This window comes from Anolis carolinensis, unplaced genomic scaffold (genome assembly GCF_035594765.1).
Source record: "Anolis carolinensis isolate JA03-04 unplaced genomic scaffold, rAnoCar3.1.pri scaffold_7, whole genome shotgun sequence".
NCBI classification, from domain to species: Eukaryota; Metazoa; Chordata; class Lepidosauria; order Squamata; family Dactyloidae; genus Anolis; species Anolis carolinensis.
The window spans coordinates 36731107-36754711 of NW_026943818.1; the positions used below are offsets into that span (position 1 = coordinate 36731107).

At 45.5% G+C, this 23605-nt stretch overlaps 1 protein-coding gene across 3 annotated transcripts in view; it reads right to left on the reverse strand.

The window, feature by feature from the left end:
* The window catches only part of kdm4b (lysine demethylase 4B), a 210919-nt gene that overhangs the window by 149051 nt on the left and 38263 nt on the right, over positions 1–23605 (reverse strand). For 2 of the 3 annotated variants that reach the window (XM_008122219.3, XM_016998043.2), the window contains exon 5: positions 847–896. In XM_008122219.3, the coding sequence (XP_008120426.1) occupies positions 847–896 (50 nt within the window). Of the gene's footprint in view, positions 1–846; positions 897–1815; positions 4058–23605 lie in introns of those variants that run through there. The other variant, XM_016998044.2, reaches the window with a different exon arrangement.

Here is a 23605-nt window from a genome sequence, read left to right on the forward strand (position 1 = left end):
CCAGATCTCTGACAAAGGAATTATGTATTCCCGGAAGTGGCCCAACATGGATTGATGACTGTAATGAAGTACAAATTTTTGGTTTACAGATGTTATTTTTAATTGTTTGTTTGTGTTTTAAAAGGGTAAGCATTACAGTTATTGCCTCTCAGCACTCAGAGGCTGATTGCCATGGAGAAGTAGGCGGAGCCAACTGCTGTTTAGTCGAAGAGGTGCAGAGTTTAAAAAAGAGATTCAGTCTGTGCTCTGATGAGGCACAGGGAAGATTGATCCTAGGTTGAAGGGATAAGGGAGACTCAATTGCTCATTTTGAGTCAGTTTAAAATAAGTTTGGTGACTTATTTAAAATAGTCTGTGTCCTGGGAAGGAACAGAGAATCTGTGATCATATATCACAGGGGTGACTGCGGTTTTAAAGTAGCAGAGAAAGAAGTGACACTTTAGAGAGTTTGACTCATCTCATTCTAGTATTGTAACTGTTAAATAAAAGTACCTCTAAGTGAGAAACAATATTGTAACCACTAAGCTCCTTGCCTGAATAAACTTGTTCTTGTTTTTCCAACATCGAAGCCTCTGTTGCATATAATATAAACCAAGTTACGCTACCAACTAAAGTGAATAAGAAGGGGAAAAAAGTAAAAGGTCTCCTCTCTGAGTCTTTGGTGGTTGCATCTTTACAAATTGGTGTCAGCTGTTATTAGCTCCCTTACAAATTGGTGGCAGTGGTGGGATAGAAAGATTCCCCCTGCCTGAAGGAGCCTTAGACGTTATTAATACCTTACAATGACACACTTGCGGCCTTTGAGCGGTGACATTATTGTTCAACCAACAGGGAAAACACGCTTACCTTTAGCCAGTCTCTCCAGTCGCTTGCCATGTTCTGGAGGGATCGCATACCTGGTGAGGGAAACAAAGACGTGCATCAGCAAAATGTGACATTAGAGAAACAGAGAGGTTCGGACTCTTAAGGAGCGTAAGAATAGCAGTCCATAGTCCCAACTAGACTCAGTTTCCCCTGCAGAAATCTTAGGAATAATAATAATAATACTTTATTTTTATACCCCACCTCCATCTCGCCGAAGGGACTCGGGGTGGCTTACATGGAACCAAGCCCGGATAAAAACAGCAAACCAAAATCCAGTTCAAATCGGATAATCTGTATTTTATAGGCAGTGTGGATGAGGCCTAAGTGCACTTTGCCTCTGCCCTGGGCGCCATTTTGGCCGAGGGAGTTGCTAGGACACGAAAAGGGGGGGGGGGGGGGCTAAAGGCAATAGAGCCTACCTTTCTAACTGGCAGTTAGTGGGAGAAAGGCTCTTCCTCATCTTCTGTAATTTGGACTATTTTTCTAGGTTGTTTTGTTTGAAAGACATAGACTGGATGACTATGTTATTTACTGTCCTGATTTTAGAGATTATATTGTTCTGTATTATTATACCACTGTAATTTTTATATATTATATTTATATTTTTGTATTATTTGCTTAGAACTGGATTATATGTGGCCCCTTCTACACAACTATATAAAATCCACACTGAACTGGATTATATGGCAGTGGGGACTCAAGATAATCCAGTTCAAAGCAGATACTGTGGATTATCTGCCTTGGCATTCTGGGTTATATAGCTGTGTGGAAGGGCTTTGAGTCTACATTGCCATATAATCCAGTTAAAATCTGATAATCTGTATTTTATAGGCAGTGTGGAAGAGGGCTAAGTGAGGCCTAACTCTGCCTGTCCCCTGGGCTGAGTGGGTTGCTAGGAGACCACATGGGCGGAGCTTTGCTTTCTAACTGGCAGCAATTGGATAAAAACAATTATTCCTCTCCCTCTAATTAGGACTTTATTTTTCTTTTCTTTTTGTTGTATGAACGTAGAGGCATAGATGAGGGGTTGTGCTGCCAAGTTTAGTGTTTCTGGGATGTGTAGTTTTGTTGTCCTAGGTCGATAATTTAATTACCCTTTTATATATAGACTAGCTGTGCCCGGCCACGCATTGCTGTGGCGAAGTATGGTGGTATGGGAAATAAAGTATTGAGAAATTGGTGGTAGTTAAAGTAAAGATAATCCAGTGCAAAGCAGATAATGTAAGATTACAAATGGGTTATATAGCTGTGTGGAAGGGCCTTGAGTCTACACTGCCATATAATCCAGTGCAAATTAGATAATCTGTGGAAGAGGCCTAAGTGAGGCCTAAGTCTGCCTGTCCCCTGGGCTGAGTTGGTTGCTAGGAGACCAAGTGGGGAGAGATTAGCCCTCTAACTGGCAGCAATTGGATAAAAACAATTATTCCTTTTAATTAGGACTTTATTTTTCTTTTCTTTTTGTTGTATCAACCTAGAGGCATGGATGATGGGTTGTGTTGTCAAATTTCGAGGGTGGGGGCCTGTAGTTTTGTTGTTTTGCCGGTTGCCGTGATGCCACAATTCATTTCTATATAGAGATTTTACTAGCTTTGCCCTGTTCCACGCGTTCCTGTGGCTTATGCTTTCAGAGTGTTGCTCTTTATTTACTGTCCTGATTTTAGAGATTATATTGTTCTGTATTATTATTAATCACTTTGAATGCGATTTCCTGCTTCTTGGCAGAATGGGGTTGGACTGGATGGCCCATGAGGTCTCTTCCAACTCTACTATTCTATGATTCTATGATTCTATATCACAGTAATTATTACATATTATATTAATAATCTTATACTATCTGCTTAGAACTGGATTATATGAGGCCCCTTCTTCACAGCTGTATAAAATGCACACTGAAGTGGATTATATGGCAGTGTGGATTCAAGATAATCCAGTGCAAAGCAGATAATATAAGATTATAAATGGGTTATATAGCTGTGTGGAAGGGCCTTGAGTCTACACTGCCATATAATCCAGTGCAAATTAGATAATCTGTGGAACAGGCCGAGGCCTAAGTCTGCCTGTCCCCTGGGCTGAGTTGGTTGCTAGGAGTGGGCAGAGATTAGTCCTCTAACTGGCAGTAATTGGATAAAAACAATTACTCCTTTCCCTCTAATTAGGACTTTATTTTTCTTTTCTTTTTGTTGTATCAACCTAGAGGCGTGGATGATGGGTTGTGTTGTCAAATTTCGAGGTTGGGGGACCTGTAGTTTTGTTGTTTTGTTGGTCGCCGTGATGCCATCACTCTTTTATATATATAGACAAGCTTTGCCCGGCCACGCGTTGCTGTGGCTTATGGGAATCCTTTGTTGGCCAGGTGGAATAGCAGTGAATAGCCTTGCAGTCTCAAAGCCTGGCTGTTTTCTGGAGTAGCTGGAGCTTTTTGTTGTATGAACGTAGAGGCATGGATGAGGGGCTGTGCTGCCAAGTTTAGTGTTTCTGGGATGTGTGGTTTTGTTGTTATGTCCTAGGCCAAAATTTCATTACCCTTTTATATATAGATAGATAGTAAGACATTTAACATGGTGAAAACTCTGCCTTTAAAACATCACAGAGACTCGAATGAAAGGTGGAAATCCTACCCCCAATTCTCTCTCGACTCAAAGCAAATTTCAACCCCTCGGAAGTGATCTGAGGAGCCGTAATCTAATGTAAGAAGGATGTCCAGGAACAAAATCCGCACAGAAGTAAGCATCAAGACTTTGGGTTTTAAGCTGATTTAAACTAGTAGCAACAAACATACCATTTTCAAGGGGTTCTGTAACAGCTAATCTCAGGGGGGTAACGTAAGAAATCTCTGAATGTGACCTAGGCCCTTTTGACCAAAGCCCAAACAATTGCCCTTTACAGTGTGTAATGATCAAACAATTTAGTTTTTCGCTCATCGCAAGTCTTTATTTATTTTTCAAAACCCCATTTATCACCGACATGAAGCAAATGAGTAAATTAATCCAGATCCAAACGGTCCTTTGTGGGATTAACAAGTCTTGAAAAAAAGGGAGGCAGAAAGAAAGAAAGCCAGAACCAGACTGAACCGTTCCATTCCTTCTGGGAATGTTCCGAAGGATTTGGGAAAGGGCTAATTCGTGGCTACGAGGAAGCCGATGATTAATGCCACATTCTTCGGTCGACTCGGCTGCTTTCGCTTAATTAGTGCCTGTAATTGGGAGTTGTAAAGATAAGATTAATTGAATCTCGGGGATGTTAAAAGTTTAATATGTTGGAACATGGTTGCTGCGTTATCAGAGCCTGCAGACCGCAAAGGCAACGGAGGGAGTTCTGGAGAGGTGTCCCATGGAATTAAAAGGGGAGTTGCTTGGAGAGAAGCCCTGGAAGCTGCATTAAGGCGCTTAAAGCCAGGAGCTGGAGGAGAAACTCCGCAGGCCTGGTCCCACCATCACCTACACACAAAGAACAGAAACAGCATGCTCTGTTCACATCTACAAAGGGAGGAATGAGAGTCCAATGGCAAGCAAGGTCAAAACCTGAGTACACAAGCCCGAAACGGGGTCCCCATATCACCTCTTTTAAGTCCAAAATAGGGTCCACATGTCATCTCTTCCGGGTCCTAAACAAGGTCCCCATATCACCTCTTTCAAGTCCTAAACAAGGTCCACATGTCATCTCTTCCAGGTCCTAAACAAGGACCCCGAATCACCTCTTTCAAGTCCTAAATGGAGTCCCCAAGGTCATCTTTTTCAGGACCTAAACAAGGTACCCATATGATCTCTTTCAGGTCCTATACAGGATCCCCATATCACTTCTATCAGGTTCTAGATGGGGCCCCCATATATCATCCCTTTTAAGTCCTAAACGAGGTCCCCATATCACCTCTTTCGAGTTCTAGACGGCGTCCCCAGATCATCTCTTTCAAGTCTTAAATGGGGTCCCCAGATCACCTCTTTCAGGTCCTAAACAAGGATCCCGAAACACCTCTTTCAAGTCCTAAACAAGATCTCCATATCACCTCTTTCAAGTACTAAAAAGGGTCTCCATATCACCTCTTTCAAGTCCTAAATGGGGTCCACATGTCATCTCTTCCAGGTCCTAAACATGGTCCCCATATCACTAATTTCAAGTCCTAAACAAGGTCCCAATATCACCTCTTTCACGTCCTAAACAAGGTCTCTATATCACCTCTTTCAAGTCCTAAACAAGTATTAAACAGGGTCCCCCTATCACCTCTTTCAAGTCCTAAACAAGATCCCAATATCACCTCTTTCACGTCCTAAACAAGGTCTCCATATCACATCTTTCAAGTCCTAAACAGGGTCCACATGTCATCTCTTCCAGGTCCTAAACAAGGTCTCCATATCACCTCTTTCACGTCCTAAACAAGATCCCCATATAATCTCTTTCAAGTCCTAAACAGGATCAACATACCACCTCTTTCAAGTCCAAAACAAGATCCACATGTCACCTCTTTCAAGTCCTAAACCAGGACCCCGAATCACCTCTTTTAAGTCCAAAACAGGGTCCACATATCACCTCTCCCAGGTCCTAAACAAGGTTCCCATATCACTTCTTTCAAGTCCTAAACAAGGTCCCAATATCACCTCTTTCACGTCCTAAACAAGGTCTCCATATCACCTCTGTCAAGTCCTAAACAGGTTCCACATGTCACCTCTTCTAGGTCCTAAACAAGGTCCACATGTCACCTCTTCCAGGTTCTAAACAAGGTCCCCATATCACTTCTTTCAAGTCCTAAACGGGTGGTCATATCACCTCTTTCAGGTTCTAGATGGGGTCCCCATGTCATCTCTTTGTCCGAGTGGGGGGGAAAGGGGCTGATTGATCTTGATGGTCCATGATGCTTCCAATTTCTGTCGCAGTGGCCCACGGTCTCTTAAAAGGTTGGGATCTACTGACTACTGATCTAGGTGCAAAGAAAACCATATCTTCTCTGAGATGCTTTGACTGTTTTTTGGTTTCAAATCTTCATATCTTAAAATTAACTCAAATGTCATATAGAAAAATAAAGTTAAAAAAATATCCTCGCTCTCCCAACAAGTTCCATGCTTGTAATGGCTTTTCTGAACACTTAGCACAGCGGCGCATGCAACTCCCTCTCTACGGAAAGCACAGGCAGGTGGGCAATTTATCTCTCTCAACGGCATCCGCCAAGAGTTTAGATCCCGTCCTACCTCGCTCATAGAGAGTCTGGAGCTTTCACAGCCCCGTCGGATTGTGTTCTGGTCGGAAATGAAGCTGAGGAAGACAGCACCCTCTGCCTCTTTGGCTTACTGGACACCCCCATTCCACTCTCGGACGGGACATTTTTGATTTTTCATGAGGCTTATTTTTATTCCGACCCTCAAAAAGTGGAAAGCGAAGAGCCCTGGGTTTCGTCTGACGTTCTAGCAGATTCAGGGAGCTTATTAGCCACCTGCTTCAAGGAGTCTCTGCTACAAGTTACTAGGGAGCCCACACTAGAGAGCTTCTAAGAACTCCGGCAGCATGAGAAGGAATCCATCCCTCGCAGAGCTATTTCGAGTTCACCAGATGTTCCTCGCTTTCATCAGTTCCCCGGCTAGCCCGTTTCATGCTTCAGATCTAACTAGGTTACTTACTGCCTAGACTGCAAACTGAAGTCAAGGTTTGATGGCTCGAGAGTGGCGGCTGTTCTCCTCCCAGGGCCTCCATCACCCCGAATGAAAGAAGCAAAGTTGCTCTTTCTCAGGGCTGCATAGCATTGAGCCATGGCACTTAAATTATAGAAATAGGGTCCCTCAAAGAGGAGCTCCAGGGACTTCCAATTTGGCTTGGGCCCGACAATAAGATCACCATACAATGCGAATCTAATGCGCTCCCTCATTTTGGCGAGGTCATTGAGTCCAAATAGGTGAGCATTAGATTCGAGTCAATAGGGTATAACTCCACAGCAGCCCTGGAACGAAATAAGCCTCCCTCCCTGCCCTGAGAAAAAGCAACTTTGCTTAGTTGATGGTTTCGAAAGTCGCTGAGAGATCCAAGCAAACCAACAGGAATACATTCCCGCTGTCAAGCTCTCCGTGGAGGACATCCACCAAGGCAACCAAAACTGTCTCCGTACCTTGACCAGGCCTAAAACTAGTCTGCGACGAGTCAAGATAATCAGTTTCATCCAAAAATCGATGGAGTTGAGTAGCCGCCACACGCTCTAGAACCTTGCCCAAGAAGGAGAAGTTGGAAATAGGCCGATAGTTGTCAAGGATTGACGGGTCCAGGGCAGGTTTCTTCAAAAATGGTCTTACAACTGGACATGGAACTATGGCTTTAAATTTCAGGAAAGGAGATTCCACCTGAACATTAGGAAGAACTGTTGCACCCCAAGGCAGCATGAGCACTCGAATACCATACAAGAGCCAATATAACACCATAGCTTTATTAAAGCAATAATAATAATAATAATAATAATAATAATAATAATAATAATAATAATTTTATTCTTATATCCCGCCCCATCTCCCCGGAGGGACTCGGGGCAGCTTACATGGGGCCATGCCCATTATAAATCCAAAGGAAGTTAGGTACAGAGTCTGAGTAAGGAATAGTTCTTTTTTGAAAGTCAATGGTGGTTCCAAATGGGTAAAGGGAAAGGTCCGATATTATAATCCACAATGAGAGCTCGATAGCGCTCCAAAGAAATCAAAGTGTCCATGAGTTGAAACAGAGAAACAAGGCTGGCAGAAACACAGTTCAATCCACTGGAAATACTTGCAATCAAGGCAGCATGGTTGCCCAGGCTGAGGCAAACTTGAAACAGGAACAAGGAAAACAACTGAAGTAAAGTCAAGGTCTACTCGAGAGTCGCAGCACGGCACGGCCCGACTGGAACTGGAAAAAAACTTGGCTTGGAAACAAACAAGAGCTGGAGATGGAGAAAACCTCTTTCCAAGAAAGTAACGTTGACACCGCAAGAAAATCTGAGCGAAACACTTTTAACAGATTCCGGACTGTTCAGAATTTAGGGAGTACAAACTCCCAAAACTTTCCCATGGGAACACTAACCATTATCCCATCTATTTGCCAGTCTCTGGCTCCGGTGGACCCCTTGTTTTGCACTTCTCTCTCTGGTTACAAAATCTCTAAAATTAAAAACCCTGTTCCCAGGCTAGGCTTGATCGATCCACAAAAAATTTGATTCTAAACTCGTTTCAAAACTAGAGGGGGGAAGCTTTTCGTTTCTGATGGTATTTCCGAATTTGGCCCCCCAAAAAATTCGAAATTAACGAAAATTCGTTATTTTCTAAATTAATTCGTTAATGGCGGACGCGCATGCGCAATTCCCAAAAACAGCACAGAGGGAGAGGACTTTACAGGACTCTCCCACCCTCATTTTTTGAGTGATCTTCTTCCAACTTGGTACAGTGGTAGAACACATTTAACACTGATAGCTCACCAAAATTTGGAACGTTTCCCTTATCCTCTGATTTTTGGCGAATTTTCATAGCTTTTATAATAAACCATTTTTTAATAATTGCAGAAATCTGTTCCTGATTTGAAAGTCTTATTTCCTGTTAAATTGGGTTGTCTTTACTGTGAAAGTCATTGTTCTACTTCAGAAACTTTGTTTTTGTGGCTGAAACTTTGTTAAATTGGTGTGTGTGTGATATATACTGTGTATATATAATATATATATAGTCCCTGCATAATGTGTGTGTGTGTGTGTGTGTATAGGTAAAGGTAAAGGAATCCCTTGACGTTAAGTTCAGTCATGTCTGACTCTGGGGGTTGGTGCTCATCTCCATTTCTAAGCCCAAGAGCCAGTGTTGTCCATAGACACCTCCAAGGTCATGTGGCCGGCATGACTACATGGAGTGCCATTACCTTCCCGCCACAGCGGTACCTATTGATCTACTCACATTGGCATGTTTTCAAGCTGCTAGGTTGGCAGAAGCTGGAGCTAACAGCGGGCACTCACTCTGCTCCCGGGATTTGAACCTGGGACCTTTCGGTCTGCAAGTTCAGCAGCTCAGTGCTTTAACACACTTCGCCATCGGGGCTCATGTATATATAATATACATACACATACACACAATGTGGAGAATATGTGGAAAGGTAGATAGATAAGTTGGGAGCCACAGCGAAGGCACCTTCCTGGGAGCAAGGTCTAATAATAATAATAATAATAATAATAATAATAATAATAATAATAATAATAATAAATCCCTTACAATATCCAAGATGGCTCACTGCTACAGAATCTTGGGAGGTTTAGTTTGATATGGTACCATTATTGGCAGAGAAAGCTAAGCTGTAGGAGTTGAAATCCAATCATTTATCCTCCCTATAGAATCAATTTTATATGCATTTTTAGCTACAGAAAAGCTAAAATCAGGACAGTAAAAGAACAACACCCAGAAAATGGGAATTCCAGACAGGAAACAATCAGGGCCAGCTAATACCTCCCAACAAAGGATTCCCCCAGGTAGGAAGCAGCCAGGCTTTGAAGCTGCAAGGCTATTCAATGCTAATCAAGGTGACCAATTGCAACATTCACACTTGCCTCCCACAGACAAGAGTTCTTTCTCCCACCCTGGACCTTCCACAGATATATAAACCCCACTTGCCTAGCTTCGCACAGACGTCAAAACCTCTGAGTATCAGGCCTGAGCTGAGGCGAGGCGGCGGCGGCGGCCATTTCCCCCCTCCGTCTTCCTCCTCCTCCTCGGCCTCCTTCCCCCTCGCCCCCTCCCATTGGCTGAGCCCGTGACGCCCCTTTTGCTGAGGGGCAAAAGGAAAGGGCCTGAATGGTGGGAGTTTGGGTGATTTGCAAAAGCTTTTTTTCCTAACGAAAAAAACGACGACATAACGAAAAACGGCCTCTCGCGATTCGAAACCGCGATATCCAGACGTGTGGACAACCAATGCAGTATATTGCTTCAAAACAAACGAAAATAACGAATTAATAACGGTTAACGGGGAAAAAGAATTATTTGAGCAAGCCTATCCCAGGCGTCTCAGATGGATGGCCATCTGTCAGGAGTGCTTTTAATGCAATTTTCCTTGGCAAAATGGGGTTACATTGGATGGCCCACGTGGTCTCTTCCAACTCTATGATTCTATGATTATAAGTCAAGGGCAAAGATCCAGAGCATACATGATAGCCCTCACATGTCTAAGGATCTTGTCCACGTCATCATGAAGCCATCAAACTATAATTCATTGCATTAGGCTTCAAATACCAGATTTATAGAGAGCTGGAGATTGGTTTCATGAACTCCATGTCTCTTGCCTAAACACCAACATCGTTCTAGTGAACAAAGTTGATTTGATCCTCCAATGTTACTGGACTACAAAACCCATTATCCCTTACCACTGTGGGTAGTGTTAATCAGAATTTTAAGGAACATATGTTTCCCCTTCTCTGCGTTATAATTGTTTTTAAGGAAATGTAAACACTTAAAGACAAAGAGCTGTTACAGTCGCTTCGAGGGAGCCTCTTCGCTGGACAGTCCCAAGAGGGAAAAAAAATCCCTCTTCGGTCTTGCCGAAAAGACTGCCATTAATTGTGCCACTTCCTCAGTGTTTTGTTTATTTCCCGGAGAATGACTTGATGGATGGGAATAATTATCAGACTATAAAAGCAAGCAAATGTGTTATTTTCTATCACTCTACCTCATCAAACAAATAAAGTGTGAAACAGCCTTTTCAAAAAAAAAATACAATTTTCCCCTCTAACGGCTTAGAATTATGATGAAGAACAATGAAAATAAATAAGCAAATGTCAGGCGGGCCTAAAAATTAAATGAGTGTGTCAAGAAAAGAGGAAAACAGACCAGGCATCGCAGGGAACAAGGACTGAATCAGAAAAGCTATAAAAGATGACAAGAGGGGAGGCTTCCTGGAGATACAGCCATCACTGCCACCTAGATCCTTTCAGGAGCTTCTGATCTCCTTTATCTTATGGCCCTCTAAGGTTTGCCTCTTAAAACCGCGGTGGGAATAAATTAGCCCAATTCTACACTACAGAATACTATTAATTTTTTTTTATTTTCACCAGAACCTACTGGATTCTAAACCCAGCCTGAGTCCCCTAGGGGAGACAGGGCAGAATACTATTACTATTAACAACAACAACAACAACAATATATTGGCAGAATATGTAAAGCAAAGTGAAGAACCTGCTTTGATTGAAGTAAAAAATCAGTAACTCATCAAAGCAAAGCAGACAAAAAACCAGTATAAGAAAACCGCACTACAAACTAGAGCTCACAGCTGGCACAACAAAACATTGCATGGAAAGTTCCTTGACAAAATTGAAGGAAAAGCTGATAAGGAGAAGACCTGGCTCTGGCTCACGAAGGGGACCCTGAAGAAGGAGACAGAAGATCCTTGCAGCCCAGGAGCAAGCCATCAGAACAAAGGCAATTCAGGCCAAAATGGAAAAATCAGCTGATGACCCAAATTGCAGACTGTGCAAGGAAGCCGACAAAACCATTGATCATATCCTCAGCTGCTGTAAGAAAATCACACAGACAGACTACAAACAGAGGCACAATTATGTGGCCCAAATGATTCATTGGAACTTATGCCTCAAGTACCACCTCCCAGCAGTAAAGAACTAGTGGGATCACAAACCTGCAAAAGTATTGGAAAATGAGCATGCAAAGATACTGTGGGACTTCCGAATCCAGATGGACAAAGTTCTGGAACAAAACACACCAGACATCACAGTTGTGGAAAAGAAAAAGGTTTGGATCATTGATGTTGCCATCCCAGGTGACAGTCGCATTGACGAAAAACAACAGGAAAAACTCAGCCGCTATCAGGACCTCAAGATTGAACTTCAAAGACTCTGGCAGAAACCAGTGCAGGTGGTCCCGGTGGTGATGGGCACACTGGGTGCCATGCCAAAAGATCTCAGCCGGCATTTGGAAACAATAGACATTGACAAAATTACGATCTGCCAACTGCAAAAGGCCACCCTACTGGGATCTGCACGCATCATCCGAAGATACATCACACAGTCCTAGACACTTGGGAAGTGTTCGACTTGTGATTTTGTGATATTAAATCCAGCATGTCTGTCTTGTTCACTGTGTCATACAATAAAATAACAACAACAACAACAACAACAACAACAACAATAATAACAACAGCAGCAGCAGCAGCAGACAAAGAATCGGTACAAGAAGACTGCACTACAAACTAGAGCTGACAGCTGGCACACCAAAGCACTGCAAGGACAGTTCCTTGACAAAATTGAAGGAAAAGCTTCCAACTCTATTATTCTGTGATTCGAAATACTATTGTTTCCCAAAGTAACTACTCCCACGATGACATTGACATTATAGTGAGCACTGAGAACCTTACAAGAGCCCTGCCAATGCACTCCACAAACACCATACTGCCCACCACACAAGTGAAGGACTTCGTACGGGGATAATTTCATCCTAGATTTTCTGTTTTTCCTCCACCACAGACTTCCCAGTGTCTTTGACTATCTCCATTGGTGTGGAATTTGCATAACCCCGCCCACTGCCTCTCCCATCCCCCTTTCCTATTATTTTCTATGGTACACAGATCAGCAACTGAACATAACTACAGAGGTTTCGGGAGAATTCACCATGATTTATAGGAGTTGTAGGTACTAGGATGTATAGTTCACCTGCAATCTAAGAGCACTCTGAATTCCACCAACAATAGACTTGGAACTCACTTGGCACACAAAGAAAGTGACCTCCAAAAACCATCTAGATGGTCTCATAAGGCCATAGCTAAGCAAAGAAATCTTCAAAGACCATCTAGGTCAGGGGTCCTCAAACTTTTTAAGTGGAGAACTGATTCACAGTCCCGCAGACTGTTGGGAGGCTGGTCTATGATGAAATAGTCCAAAATTCGGATTATTGTTGTTGTGTGCCTTCAAGTCATTTCAGACTTACGTCAACCCTAAGGCTAACGTTTAGGACAGAGGCCAGGTCAATGACCTTGGAGGGCCTTAGTTTGGGGACCCCTGATCTAGACGATCTTATAAGACCATAGGTAAGCAAAGAGACCTTCAAAGACCATCTAGATGATCTCATAAGACCATAGATAAGGAAAGGGACCCTCAAAGACCATCTAGATGATCTCATAAGACCACAGCTAAGCAAAGAGACCTCCAAAGACCATCTAGATGATCTCATAAGACCATAGGTAAGGAAAGAGGCCTCCAAAGATGGTCTCATAAAATCATCGGAAAGGGAAAGGGACCCTCAAAGGCCATCTAAATGATATCATCAGGCCATCAGAAGACCATAGATAAGGAAAGGGACCCTCAAAGACCATCTAGATTGTTTCATAAAGCCATAGGTAAAGAAAGGGAGCCCCAAAGGCCATCTAGACAATCTCATAAGACCATAGGTAAGCAAAGAGACCTTCAAAGACCATCTAGATGATCTCATAAGAACATAGATAAGGAAAGGGACCTCAAAGACCATCTAGATGGTTTCATAAGACCATAGGTAAGGAACAGGGGCCCCAAAGGACATCTAGACAATCTCATAAAACCATAGGTAAGGAAAGGGACCCTCAAAGGCCATCTAGATGATCTCATCAAGCCATCAGAAGACCATAGATAAAGAAAGGGACCTCAAAGACCATCTAGGTGGTTTCATAAGACCATCGGTAAGGAAAGGGACCCTCAAAGGCCATCTAGACGATCTCATAGGACCATAGGTAAGGAAAGTGACCCCCCAAAAGCCATCTAGATGGTCTCATAAGGCCGTAACTAAGCAAAGAGACCTTTTAAGACCATCTAGACAATCTCATAAGACCATGGGTAAGCAAAGAGACCTCCAAAGACCATCTAGATGGTCTCACAAGACCATCAGTAAGGAAAGAGGCCCTCAAAGGCCATCTAGATGATATCATCAGGCCATCAGAAGACCATAGATAAGGAAAGGGACCCTCAAAGACCATCTAGATAGTTTCATAAAGCAATAGGTAAGGAAAGGGAGCCCCAAAGGCCATTTGGACAATCTCGTAAGACCATAGGTAAGGAAAGGGACCCTCAAAGGCCATCTAGACGATCTCATAGGACCATAGGTAAGGAAAGTGACCCCAAAAGCCATCTAGATGGTCTCATAAGGCCGTAACTAAGCAAAGAGACCTTTAAAGACCATCTAGACAATCTCATAAGACCATGGGTAAGCAAAGAGACCTCCAAAGACCATCTAGATGGTCTCATAAGACCATCAGTAAGGAAAGAGGCCCTCAAAGGCCATCTAGATGATATCATCAGGCCATCAGAAGACCATAGATAAGAAAAGGGACCCTCAAAGACCATCTAGATAGTTTCATAAAGCCATAGGTAAGGAAAGGGAGCTCCAAAGGCCATCTAGACAATCTTATAAGACCATAGGTAAGGAAAGGGACCCTCAAAGGCCATCTAGACGATCTCATAGGACCATAGGTAAGGGAAGTGACCTCCAAAAGCCATCTAGATGGTCTCATAAGGCCGTAACTAAGCAAAGAGACCTTCAAAGAACATCTAGACAATCTCATAAGACCATGGGTAAGCAAAGAGACCTCCAAAGACCATCTAGATGGTCTCATAAGACCACTGGTAAGGAAAGGGACCCTCAAAGGCCATCTAGATGATCTCATCAGGCCATCAAAGACCACAGATATGGAAAGGGACCTCAAAGACCATCTCGGTGGTTTCATAAGACCATAGGTAAGGAAAGTGACCTCCAAAAGCCATCTACATGGTCTCATAAGACCATCAGTAAGGAAAGAGGCCCTCAAAGGCCATCTAGATGATCTCATTAGGCCATCAGAAGACCACAGATAAAGAAAGGGACCTCAAGGACCATCTAGATGGTTTCATAAGACCATAGGTAAGGAAAGGGACCCTCAAAGGCCATCTGGACGGTCTCATAGGACCATAGGTAAGGAAAGTGACCTCCAAAAGCCATTTAGATGGTCTCATAAGGCCATAACTAACCAAAGAGACCTTCAAAGACCATCTAGACGGTCTCATAGGACCATAGGTAAGGAAAGTGACCTCCAAAAACCAGGTAGACTTAGGGTTAAAGTTTAGGACAGGGGCCAGGCAAATGACCTTGGAGAGCCGCATCCGGCCCATGGGCCTTAGTTTGGGGACCCTTGTCCTAGACAAAATGCACTGGGCTGCTTGCACAGCATAGTTTGTCTTCATACCCTTCCAAAGCCCTCTCTGTCCTCAATTTTACGTTTGTCCACAGAATCCCAGAGAGATGCAGATTTCCCGAAAGCCGTTGCACCTGTTTTCTCTCTGCATCCATCCCGCTCTCGCCGCCATCCAGCGTCAACAACACTGCCGACAAACAGCAATTAAAATTACTCAACCTCCGTTCGCAGCCTTCCTTCCCACCAAGGAGCAAATGCCAAGAGCAAAGGGTTCAACCGGCAGGCGCTCGGAAATGTCATTTCCATCCAACTTGTGTTGGAAGGTACAAAAAGTTAATTTCACAGTGCCTGCACAAGGTCTGGGGGTAAATAAATAAATAAATAAAGGCCCCCGCGTCGGGTTTTTCGAACGGCGTAATTACTGCAAATCCAGAAGAGTCACCGAAAGGGAAGGGAATCGCACATTTGAAATGAGAGGCACACCGGTCTTCCAGAAGACAGATGTGTGCCAGAAACAAATACGCATGCCCTCTTCTCAAGGAGAAAGGAGAACAGGAAAGCGGTTATTTAAATCTCGGCATGGTACAAATGTGTCCGGGGATAGATAATCGGGATGCTGACATGGACGGGGATTGGGAAAAGACGACGGCGTTCCAACGAAAACAGACTCCTTGATGGGAGGAAGCGATGGGAATCCAGCTTCGCCAGCCCTTTAAGAAAACGAGTCCATGCCTGCCTCTGAACTATGCATCTTAACGCCCGGCAAGCCATTCATTCAGCTCTGGCAGCCGGAGAGCATAGGCCGGGAGCAAGCAATTTGGCTGAGGGCATGGCTCTAGTCCCTGCTTGCTCTCAAACCAAAGAGACGTAGTGTGTGCGATTGCAGTCCCAAGCGGCAATAGCCTGGGATTAACATAGAGCTGAAACGCATAAACAAACAGGGCAGAATCTAGCACTCTTTGCCTAATAGTCTATCTATCTATCTATCTATCTTTCTTTCTATCTATCTATCTAAATGTAATGTGCATAATTAGGACCGAGTTAACAACAACACCAAATTTGGCCACAATACCCATCACTTTCCAAGGAGTAACCTTGTAACTTCAAAGCCTGGCTACTTCATACCTGGGGGATTCAGTTGTTACCCAACTTGAATATCATTGAATAGCCTTGCAGCTTCAAAGCCTGGCTGCTTCATACCTAGGGGACTCTGTTGTTAGCCAGCTTGAATACCATTGAATAGTCTTGCCGTTTCAAAGCCTGGCTGCTTCATACCTAGGGGAATCCTTTCTAGGCCACCTTGAATGCCACAAAAAAAACCCACTTAGAACTATGCCATAGCAACGCGTGGCCAGGAACAGCTAGCAATAATATACTTTCTTTATATTCCACTCCATCTTCCCCAGGTGACTCAGGGCGGATTACGAAACTCATATACGACAGGAAGGAGTTCCAGAAGCCAGGGCGATCATGGAGAAGGCTCCCTCTCTCATTCGCACCACTCTCGTTCCCACCAGCCCCGCTTGTGATGTGAGTTGGACTGAGAGCAGGGCCCCCTCTCTCATTCCCACCACTCTCGTTCCCACCAGCCACGCTTGTGGCGGGAGTGGGACTGAGAGCAGGGCTCCCGCTCATTCCTATCACTTTCGTTCTCACCAGCCATGCTTGTAACAGGGGTGGGACTGAGAGCAGGGCCCACTCTCTCATTCCCACCACTCTTGTTCCCACCAGCCGCGCTTGTGACAGGGGTGGGACTGAGAGCAGGGCCCCCTCTCTCATTCCCACCACTCTCGTTCTCACCAGCCGTGCTTGTAACGGGGGTGGGACTGAGAAGAGGGCCCCCTCTCTCATTCCCACCACTCTCGTTCCCACCAACCGCGCTTGTGACGGGAGTAGGACTGAGAGCAGGTCTCCCTCTCTCATTCCCACCACTTTCGTTCCCACCAGCCACGCTTGTAACAGCTGGGACTGAGAGCAGGGTCCACTCTCTCATTCCCACCACTCTCGTTCCCACCAGCCGCGCTTGTGACGGGGGTGGGACTGAGAGCAGGGCCCCCTCTCTCATTCCCACCACTCTCATTCCCACCAGCCGCGCTTGTGACGGGAGTGGGACTGAGAGCAGGGCCCACTCTCTCATTCCCACCACTCTCGTTCCCACCAGCCGCGCTTGTGACGGGAGTGGGACTGAGAGCAGGGCCGCCTCTCTCATTCCCACCACTCTCGTTCCCACCAGCCGCGCTTGTAACAGGGGTGGGACTGAGAGCAGGGCCCCCTCTCTCATTCCCACCACTCTCGTTCCCACCAGCCGCGCTTGTAACAGGGGTGGGACTGAGAGCAGGGCCCACTCTCTCATTCCCACCACTCTCGTTCCCACCAGCCACGCTTGTGACGGGGGTGGGACTGAGAGCAGAGCCCCTTACTCATTCCCAACACTCTCGTTCCCACCAGCCGCGCTTGTGACGGGAGTGGGACTGAGAGCAGGGCCCCCTCTCTCATTCCCACCACTCTCGTTCCCACCAGCCACGCTTGTAAGAGGGGTGGGACTGAGAGCAGGGCCCACTCTCTCATTCCCACCACTCTCGTTCCCTCCAGCCTCGCTTGTGACGGGGGTGGGACTGAGAGCAGGGCCTCGTCTACTGACCGAAGTGCACGAGATGGTCTATACAGGGAGATGCGATTTGACAAATAGCCTGGCCCTGAGCCACTTCCCATTGAAATACTGGTAAGTATTAACTGAAAAGGGTTAAGGAGCTCTGTTTTAGATAACCCACAGTATTTGGACTGCCCACACCATTGCACTATCTCCTCAGTCTCTCCTTCTCAGCAAACCCTCCCCGACTGCCACCGGATTCCCAAGCCATACATGAATTTTATACAATGAGTGTGACCTGGGGCTGCAGAAGCCTATACGCAGCGGCCCTTTCAGCTGCCAAATATCAGCATTAATCCCCTTATCGGAGCAAAGAGGTTTTAACACTGAATCCGACATCCTTTGTCCCAGAAGAGAAAATTTAATAAAATTCTTACTGAGAAAAAAAACGAAAGACCGTCAACCTGAGTTATCAGCTGCTGAACTGCCTGTTAGATTAAAAAAAAAACCCATGCAATCGCAAGCCAAGTCTTTCCAAGACGCCAATGTTCTAGACAAAGTCTCAGCTCTAGGACATTAAAGGTAAGAAAGGTAAGAAAATCCACCTCTCCCTCCCTGAAGCTTTCCTTGTTTCCACTGAAGATACTGTCAAACAATACTTTATTTTATAAAGATCCTACTATCCCTGAAACAACAGGATGTAGACCCTGAACAGAGGTAGACACATTGGTCCCAATCATTGACAAAAGCAAAAGGAAAAAAGATAGACAGGTCCAAGAGCACATGAAGTCTTTCATTAATATTTATCGCTATGAACCCAAACAATGATAGCTCTGGGCCAAATTTGCCGTGCATGCATACATGATATGCCCAGATTTGAAGACTGGTGGGTTTGGAGAGGAATTGGCCTGGACATTTGGGAGTAGTAGGTACTAGGATTTATAGTTCACCTGCAATGAATGAGCACTTTGAACCCCACCGATGATGGACCAGGACCTAACTTGCCCCACAGAGCCCCCATAACCAATACAATGTATGGGACAAGTTGGGGGGAAAGGGAGTTATAGTTCAGCTGCATTTGGCTCTGGGAGTTGTAGTTCACCCTTATCCAGAAAGCACTAAACCCAGCCAATGGCGGATCTGTGCCAGCCCAACATGGGCTCAAGCCTCCCAGTTGCCTCTCCTGGCTCACCCCTCACCACCCTGGGGGAGGGGGAAGCCGACTGGAGACCAAACTGGATAGTCAAACTCTGGGCCTCCCGGCCCTCTGGATGCGAGGGGGGGGGGGTCAGCCGCGGGGCTCCTCGGTCACTTCTTCCCTCACCGCCGCCATCACCCGTCCTCCAAACCCCGAGAAGGAGCACGCCCCACACCACCCGGAGATTAAGAGCCCACAGGCACACCGGTGAGTCGCTATTCCCGCAATCGCCACACTACTCCACAAACCCAAGTGGCCTCCCAAGTGACCCGGGGGGGGGGGGGAGTGAAAAAGGGCCAGGTGGCCGCCTGAGGCCTCAGAAAACACCATGCTGAAAAGGGCGGCAGTTCGCACCGCTCTTCCTGCGCCGCCCCTCACCACCCTGGGGAGAGGGGGAGTCGGATGGAGACCAAACTGCCCACCCAAACTGTGGGCCTCCTGGCCCTTTTGATGGGAGGGGGCAAAAAGGACACACACCGCCTCGCTCACACTTCCCAACACAGCATTAGCCCAGCCAGGAATCACCCAGGCTTCAAACCTACAAGGCAGGAAACAATCAGGGTCAGCTAATACCTCCCAACAAAGGATTCCACCAGGCAGGAATCAGCCAGGGTTTGAAGCTACAAGGCAGGAAACAATCAGGGCCAGCTAATACCTCCCAACAAAGGATTCCACCAGGCAGGAATCAGCCAGGGCTTGAAGCTACAAGGCAGGAAACAATCAGGGCCAGCTAATACCTCCCAACAAAGGATTCCACCAGGCAGGAATCAGCCATGGTTTGAAGCTACAAGGCAGGAAACAATCAGGGCCAGCTAATACCTCCCAACAAAGGATTCCACCAGGCAGGAATCAGCCAGGGTTTGAACCTACAAGGCAGGAAACAATTAGGGCCAGCTAACACCTCCCAAAAAATGATTACCCCACTCAGGAAGCAGACCTCCTTTCAGATTACAAGGCATTAAAATCTAATCAAGGTGACTAATAACAGCATTCATACTTGCTGCAACAAGACTACTCATTGTATTCCAGCTCACCAAACAAGGATTCCCATATAAAGAAAACGGCCAGGCTTTCAGCCTGCAAGGCTATTCAGTGCTATTCCACCTGGCGAACAAAAGATTACGAAAAGCCACAGCAACGCGTGGCCGGGCAAAGCTAGTATATATAAAAGGAGAAGAATGGCATCGCTCCACCGGGCAAAACAACAAAACTAAAGGCCCTTCAACCTAGAAAATTGACAACACAACCCCTCATCCACGTCTCTACGTTCTTACAAACAAATTACACATCCCTAACCTCCATGGGGCCAAAAAAAACCCAAAAACCGGAATGCACCCCTTTGTGACCCATCTAAACAGCCTTGCAGCTTCAAAGCCAGGCTGCCTCTTAGGCCACATCAAAAAAAAAAAAACAATTCAGTGTGAATTTTAAACCATTGTATAGAAGGGGTCTCATATAATCCTGTTCCAGGCAAATCATATCATATTATCAATATAATGTATAATAATTACTGTGCTCTAATAACAATACACAACAATATAATCTCTAAAATCACGACACTAAATAAACAACAACACTCAGAACACAGGGGAATTCCACACAGGAAACAACCAGGTCCAGCTAACACCTCCCAAGAAATGATTCCCTCACGCAGGAAGCAGCCAGGCTTGGAAGCTACAAGACCATTCAATGCTAAACAACTTAAATAATCACACCCAGCTAACACGTCCCAGTAAAGGATTCTTCCAAGTACTAACCAGGCAGACCTTGAAGCTGCAGGCCTATTCAATGCTAATCAAGGAAATCCATGGCAACACCTGCCTCAACCAGACAACAGTTCTTTCTACCACACTGCACGTTATTCCACACATATATCAACACTGAACAGCCTTGCAGCTTCAAAGCCAGGCTTTGGAAACCACGAGGCTACTCTATCTCATTCAACCCGGCCTAGCAAGCATACCCTATGTAGAAAACGGCCAGGCTTTCAAGCAGTGAGGCTATTCACTGCAATTCCAATTGGCCACAGCAACGCGTGGCAGGGCACAGCTAGTACCTTATAAAAATGAAAATCAGAATGTACAGGGAGTCCAGCTGGAGTCAATGGAGAGCCGCTCACAGAGAGGATGGTAAGAGCATAGAGTTCACTAGAGAGAGAAAAGAGGCCACTTTCCCTCCAAACACCCCACTCCTCTCGTGTTCTTTGAACATTACAAACTATACAAAATAGATAAAAAAGTCTTTTTGTTCTGTCGCAGCCCCAAAGTTCAGGGAGTGCGGTCCCTTCACAGCCTATGTCAAATTGCATCGCAATTTGAAGTATTCACAAAGCAAGCAGGAGAAGCCAGGAGTTGTGTGCCAATAATAAAATGGCAGCCGTAACCACAGCCCCACCTGCCGGCGAACGGGGAGGGCTGCCTGAACGTGAGCAGGTGGGCTGGCGGAGCCCATGCCGATGAACTAATGACTGCGGTCTGTGAAGCCTGAAAAGCCTGTATTAATAACCCTGCGCCGCACTCCTCCCATCTATCACCACACCAGCACGCGATGCAAACACTACATCTCAATACACCCATGGCGCGTCTCCTGCACAACACAGGCATCCGAGGAAGAGCTCTATCCAAAGGATCCCCATCCTGCCACCCGCTAAAGGAAATAAACGAGTCGTCCAAGCCCTCCACCGGCTCATCAACCGCTAAGAGCTTTTGCCTGGCCAAATGGCGGTGCAGCTGGGTCATAAATCAGCATGCGCCATAAATCTCGCTTCTCCCCTCAGATCCAGGACTGCAGAGAGGCTTTGGAAAGGGAAGAGGAAGTCTGCCAGTTCCCGTTGCAGTGCTGCTGCCATAGTGTTTTTCTCCTGCTTCATGAACCTCCACTTGCTGAGAGAAGAATCCACCTGCCACCTGTGCACATTTCCCAGATAGAGACGAGTGGGACGCCAGGGATCTGGAAACTGAAAGCCTTGTTTTGGTTCTATGTGGAATAGCAGTCATATAGTCTTTAGCCAAGGGGAAAGCGAAGTTGTGTTACTGTATACATCAGGGGTCCTCAAACTTTTTATGTTTGAGGATTCACAGTGCATTAGACTGTTGGGGGGCCGGACTAGGATAAAATAGTCCAATATTTGGATTGTTGTCATTGTGTGCCTTCAAGTCATTTCAGACTTAGGTCAACCCTAAGTCTAAGGTTTAGGACAAAGGCCAGGTCAATGACCTTGGAGGGCCTTAGTTTGGGGACCCCTGATCTAGACAATCTCATAAGACCATAGCTAAGCAAAGAGACCCCCAAAGACCATCTAGATGATCTCATAACACCATAGGTAAGCAAAGAGACCTCCAAAGAACATCTAAGACCATAGGTAAGGAAAGGGACCCTCAAAGGCCATCGAGATGATCCCATCAGGCCATCAGAAGACCATAGATAAGGAAAGGGACCTCAAAGACCATCTAGATGGTTTCATAAGACCATAGGTAAGGAACGGGGGCCCCAAAGGACATCTAGACAATCTCATAAAACCATAGGTAAGGAAAGGGACCCTCAAAGGCCATCTAGATGATCTCATCAGGCCATCAGAAGACCATAGATAAAGAAAGGGACCTCAAAGACCATCTAGGTGGTTTCATAAGACCATCGGTAAGGAAAGGGGCCTCCAAAGGCCATCTAGACAATCTCATAAGACCATAGGTAAGGAAAGGGACCCTCAAAGGCCATCGAGATGATCTCATCAGGCCATCAGAAGACCATAGATAAGATAAGAGACCTCAAAGACCATCTAGATTATTTCATAAGGCCATCGGTAAGGAAAGGGGCCCACAAAGGCCATCTAGACAATCTCATAAAACCATAGGTAAGGAAAGAGACCCTCAAAGGCCATCTAGATGGTCTCATAGGACTATAGGTAAGGAAAGTGACCTCCAAAAGCCATCTAGATGGTCTTATAAGGTCGTAGCTAAGCAACGAGAACTTCAAAGACCATCTAGACGATCTCATAAGACCATAGGTAAGCAAGGAGACCTCCAAAGACCAGGTAGACTTAGGTCAACCCTAAGTCTAAAGTTTAGGACAGGGACCAGGTAAATGACCTTGAAGGGCCGCATCTGGCCCACGGGCCTTAGTTTGGGGGGCCCTGATTTAGCCACTTGTGTTTCCATCTATTTTATCAGTTTTATACTTGTTTATTTATGCAATGCTTTTGACACCAAATAAATAAAGTAAGAAGCCAGACAGGTTCTTCTCTTAGACACAGATGCCACCACCAATATAATTCCTAACCTATGAAAATGAAGATACTATGGAATACTGACCACTTGCTCCCAGGTTTTTTCAGTATGAGAAGGAGTGGTAGAAGGCACTTGGTATTTAGCCGCCAGTTAGACCTCCTTCCTGCTGTTTGTCCAGCCACCGTCAGTCCATTCTTCCAACCCTCCTCTTCGTGCACAGCCTCCCTGGCATCCTCTTCTCCCGTTCATTCCAGGCCTCCCTGAACGCCTAACCAACTGGCAGGCCCTGAGCTTCCACATCCATCTGTTCAGTTTCTATTTCCAAGTCCATTTCTCCAATCCCTGCCTCCCAAACACTGTAATGCATCATCATAGGCTATCACTCATAGCCGAGCCTGATTGTCTTTCAAGGGCCTTGTCAGTAGGCCCATAATAAGTGACTGCATGGTCCATCATAATGAAGACATAGATTTCCAGGTGGAAGGCGGTCCCGACAAGGGTTTGCTTGAGGCGCCTTCTTCTTCTCGGCACGGATTTTCCAAAAGCAGGATTATTATTATTTATTAGCGAAGGGGACTCAGGGCGGTTTACAAGTTATAAGTAGTACATACAATACAT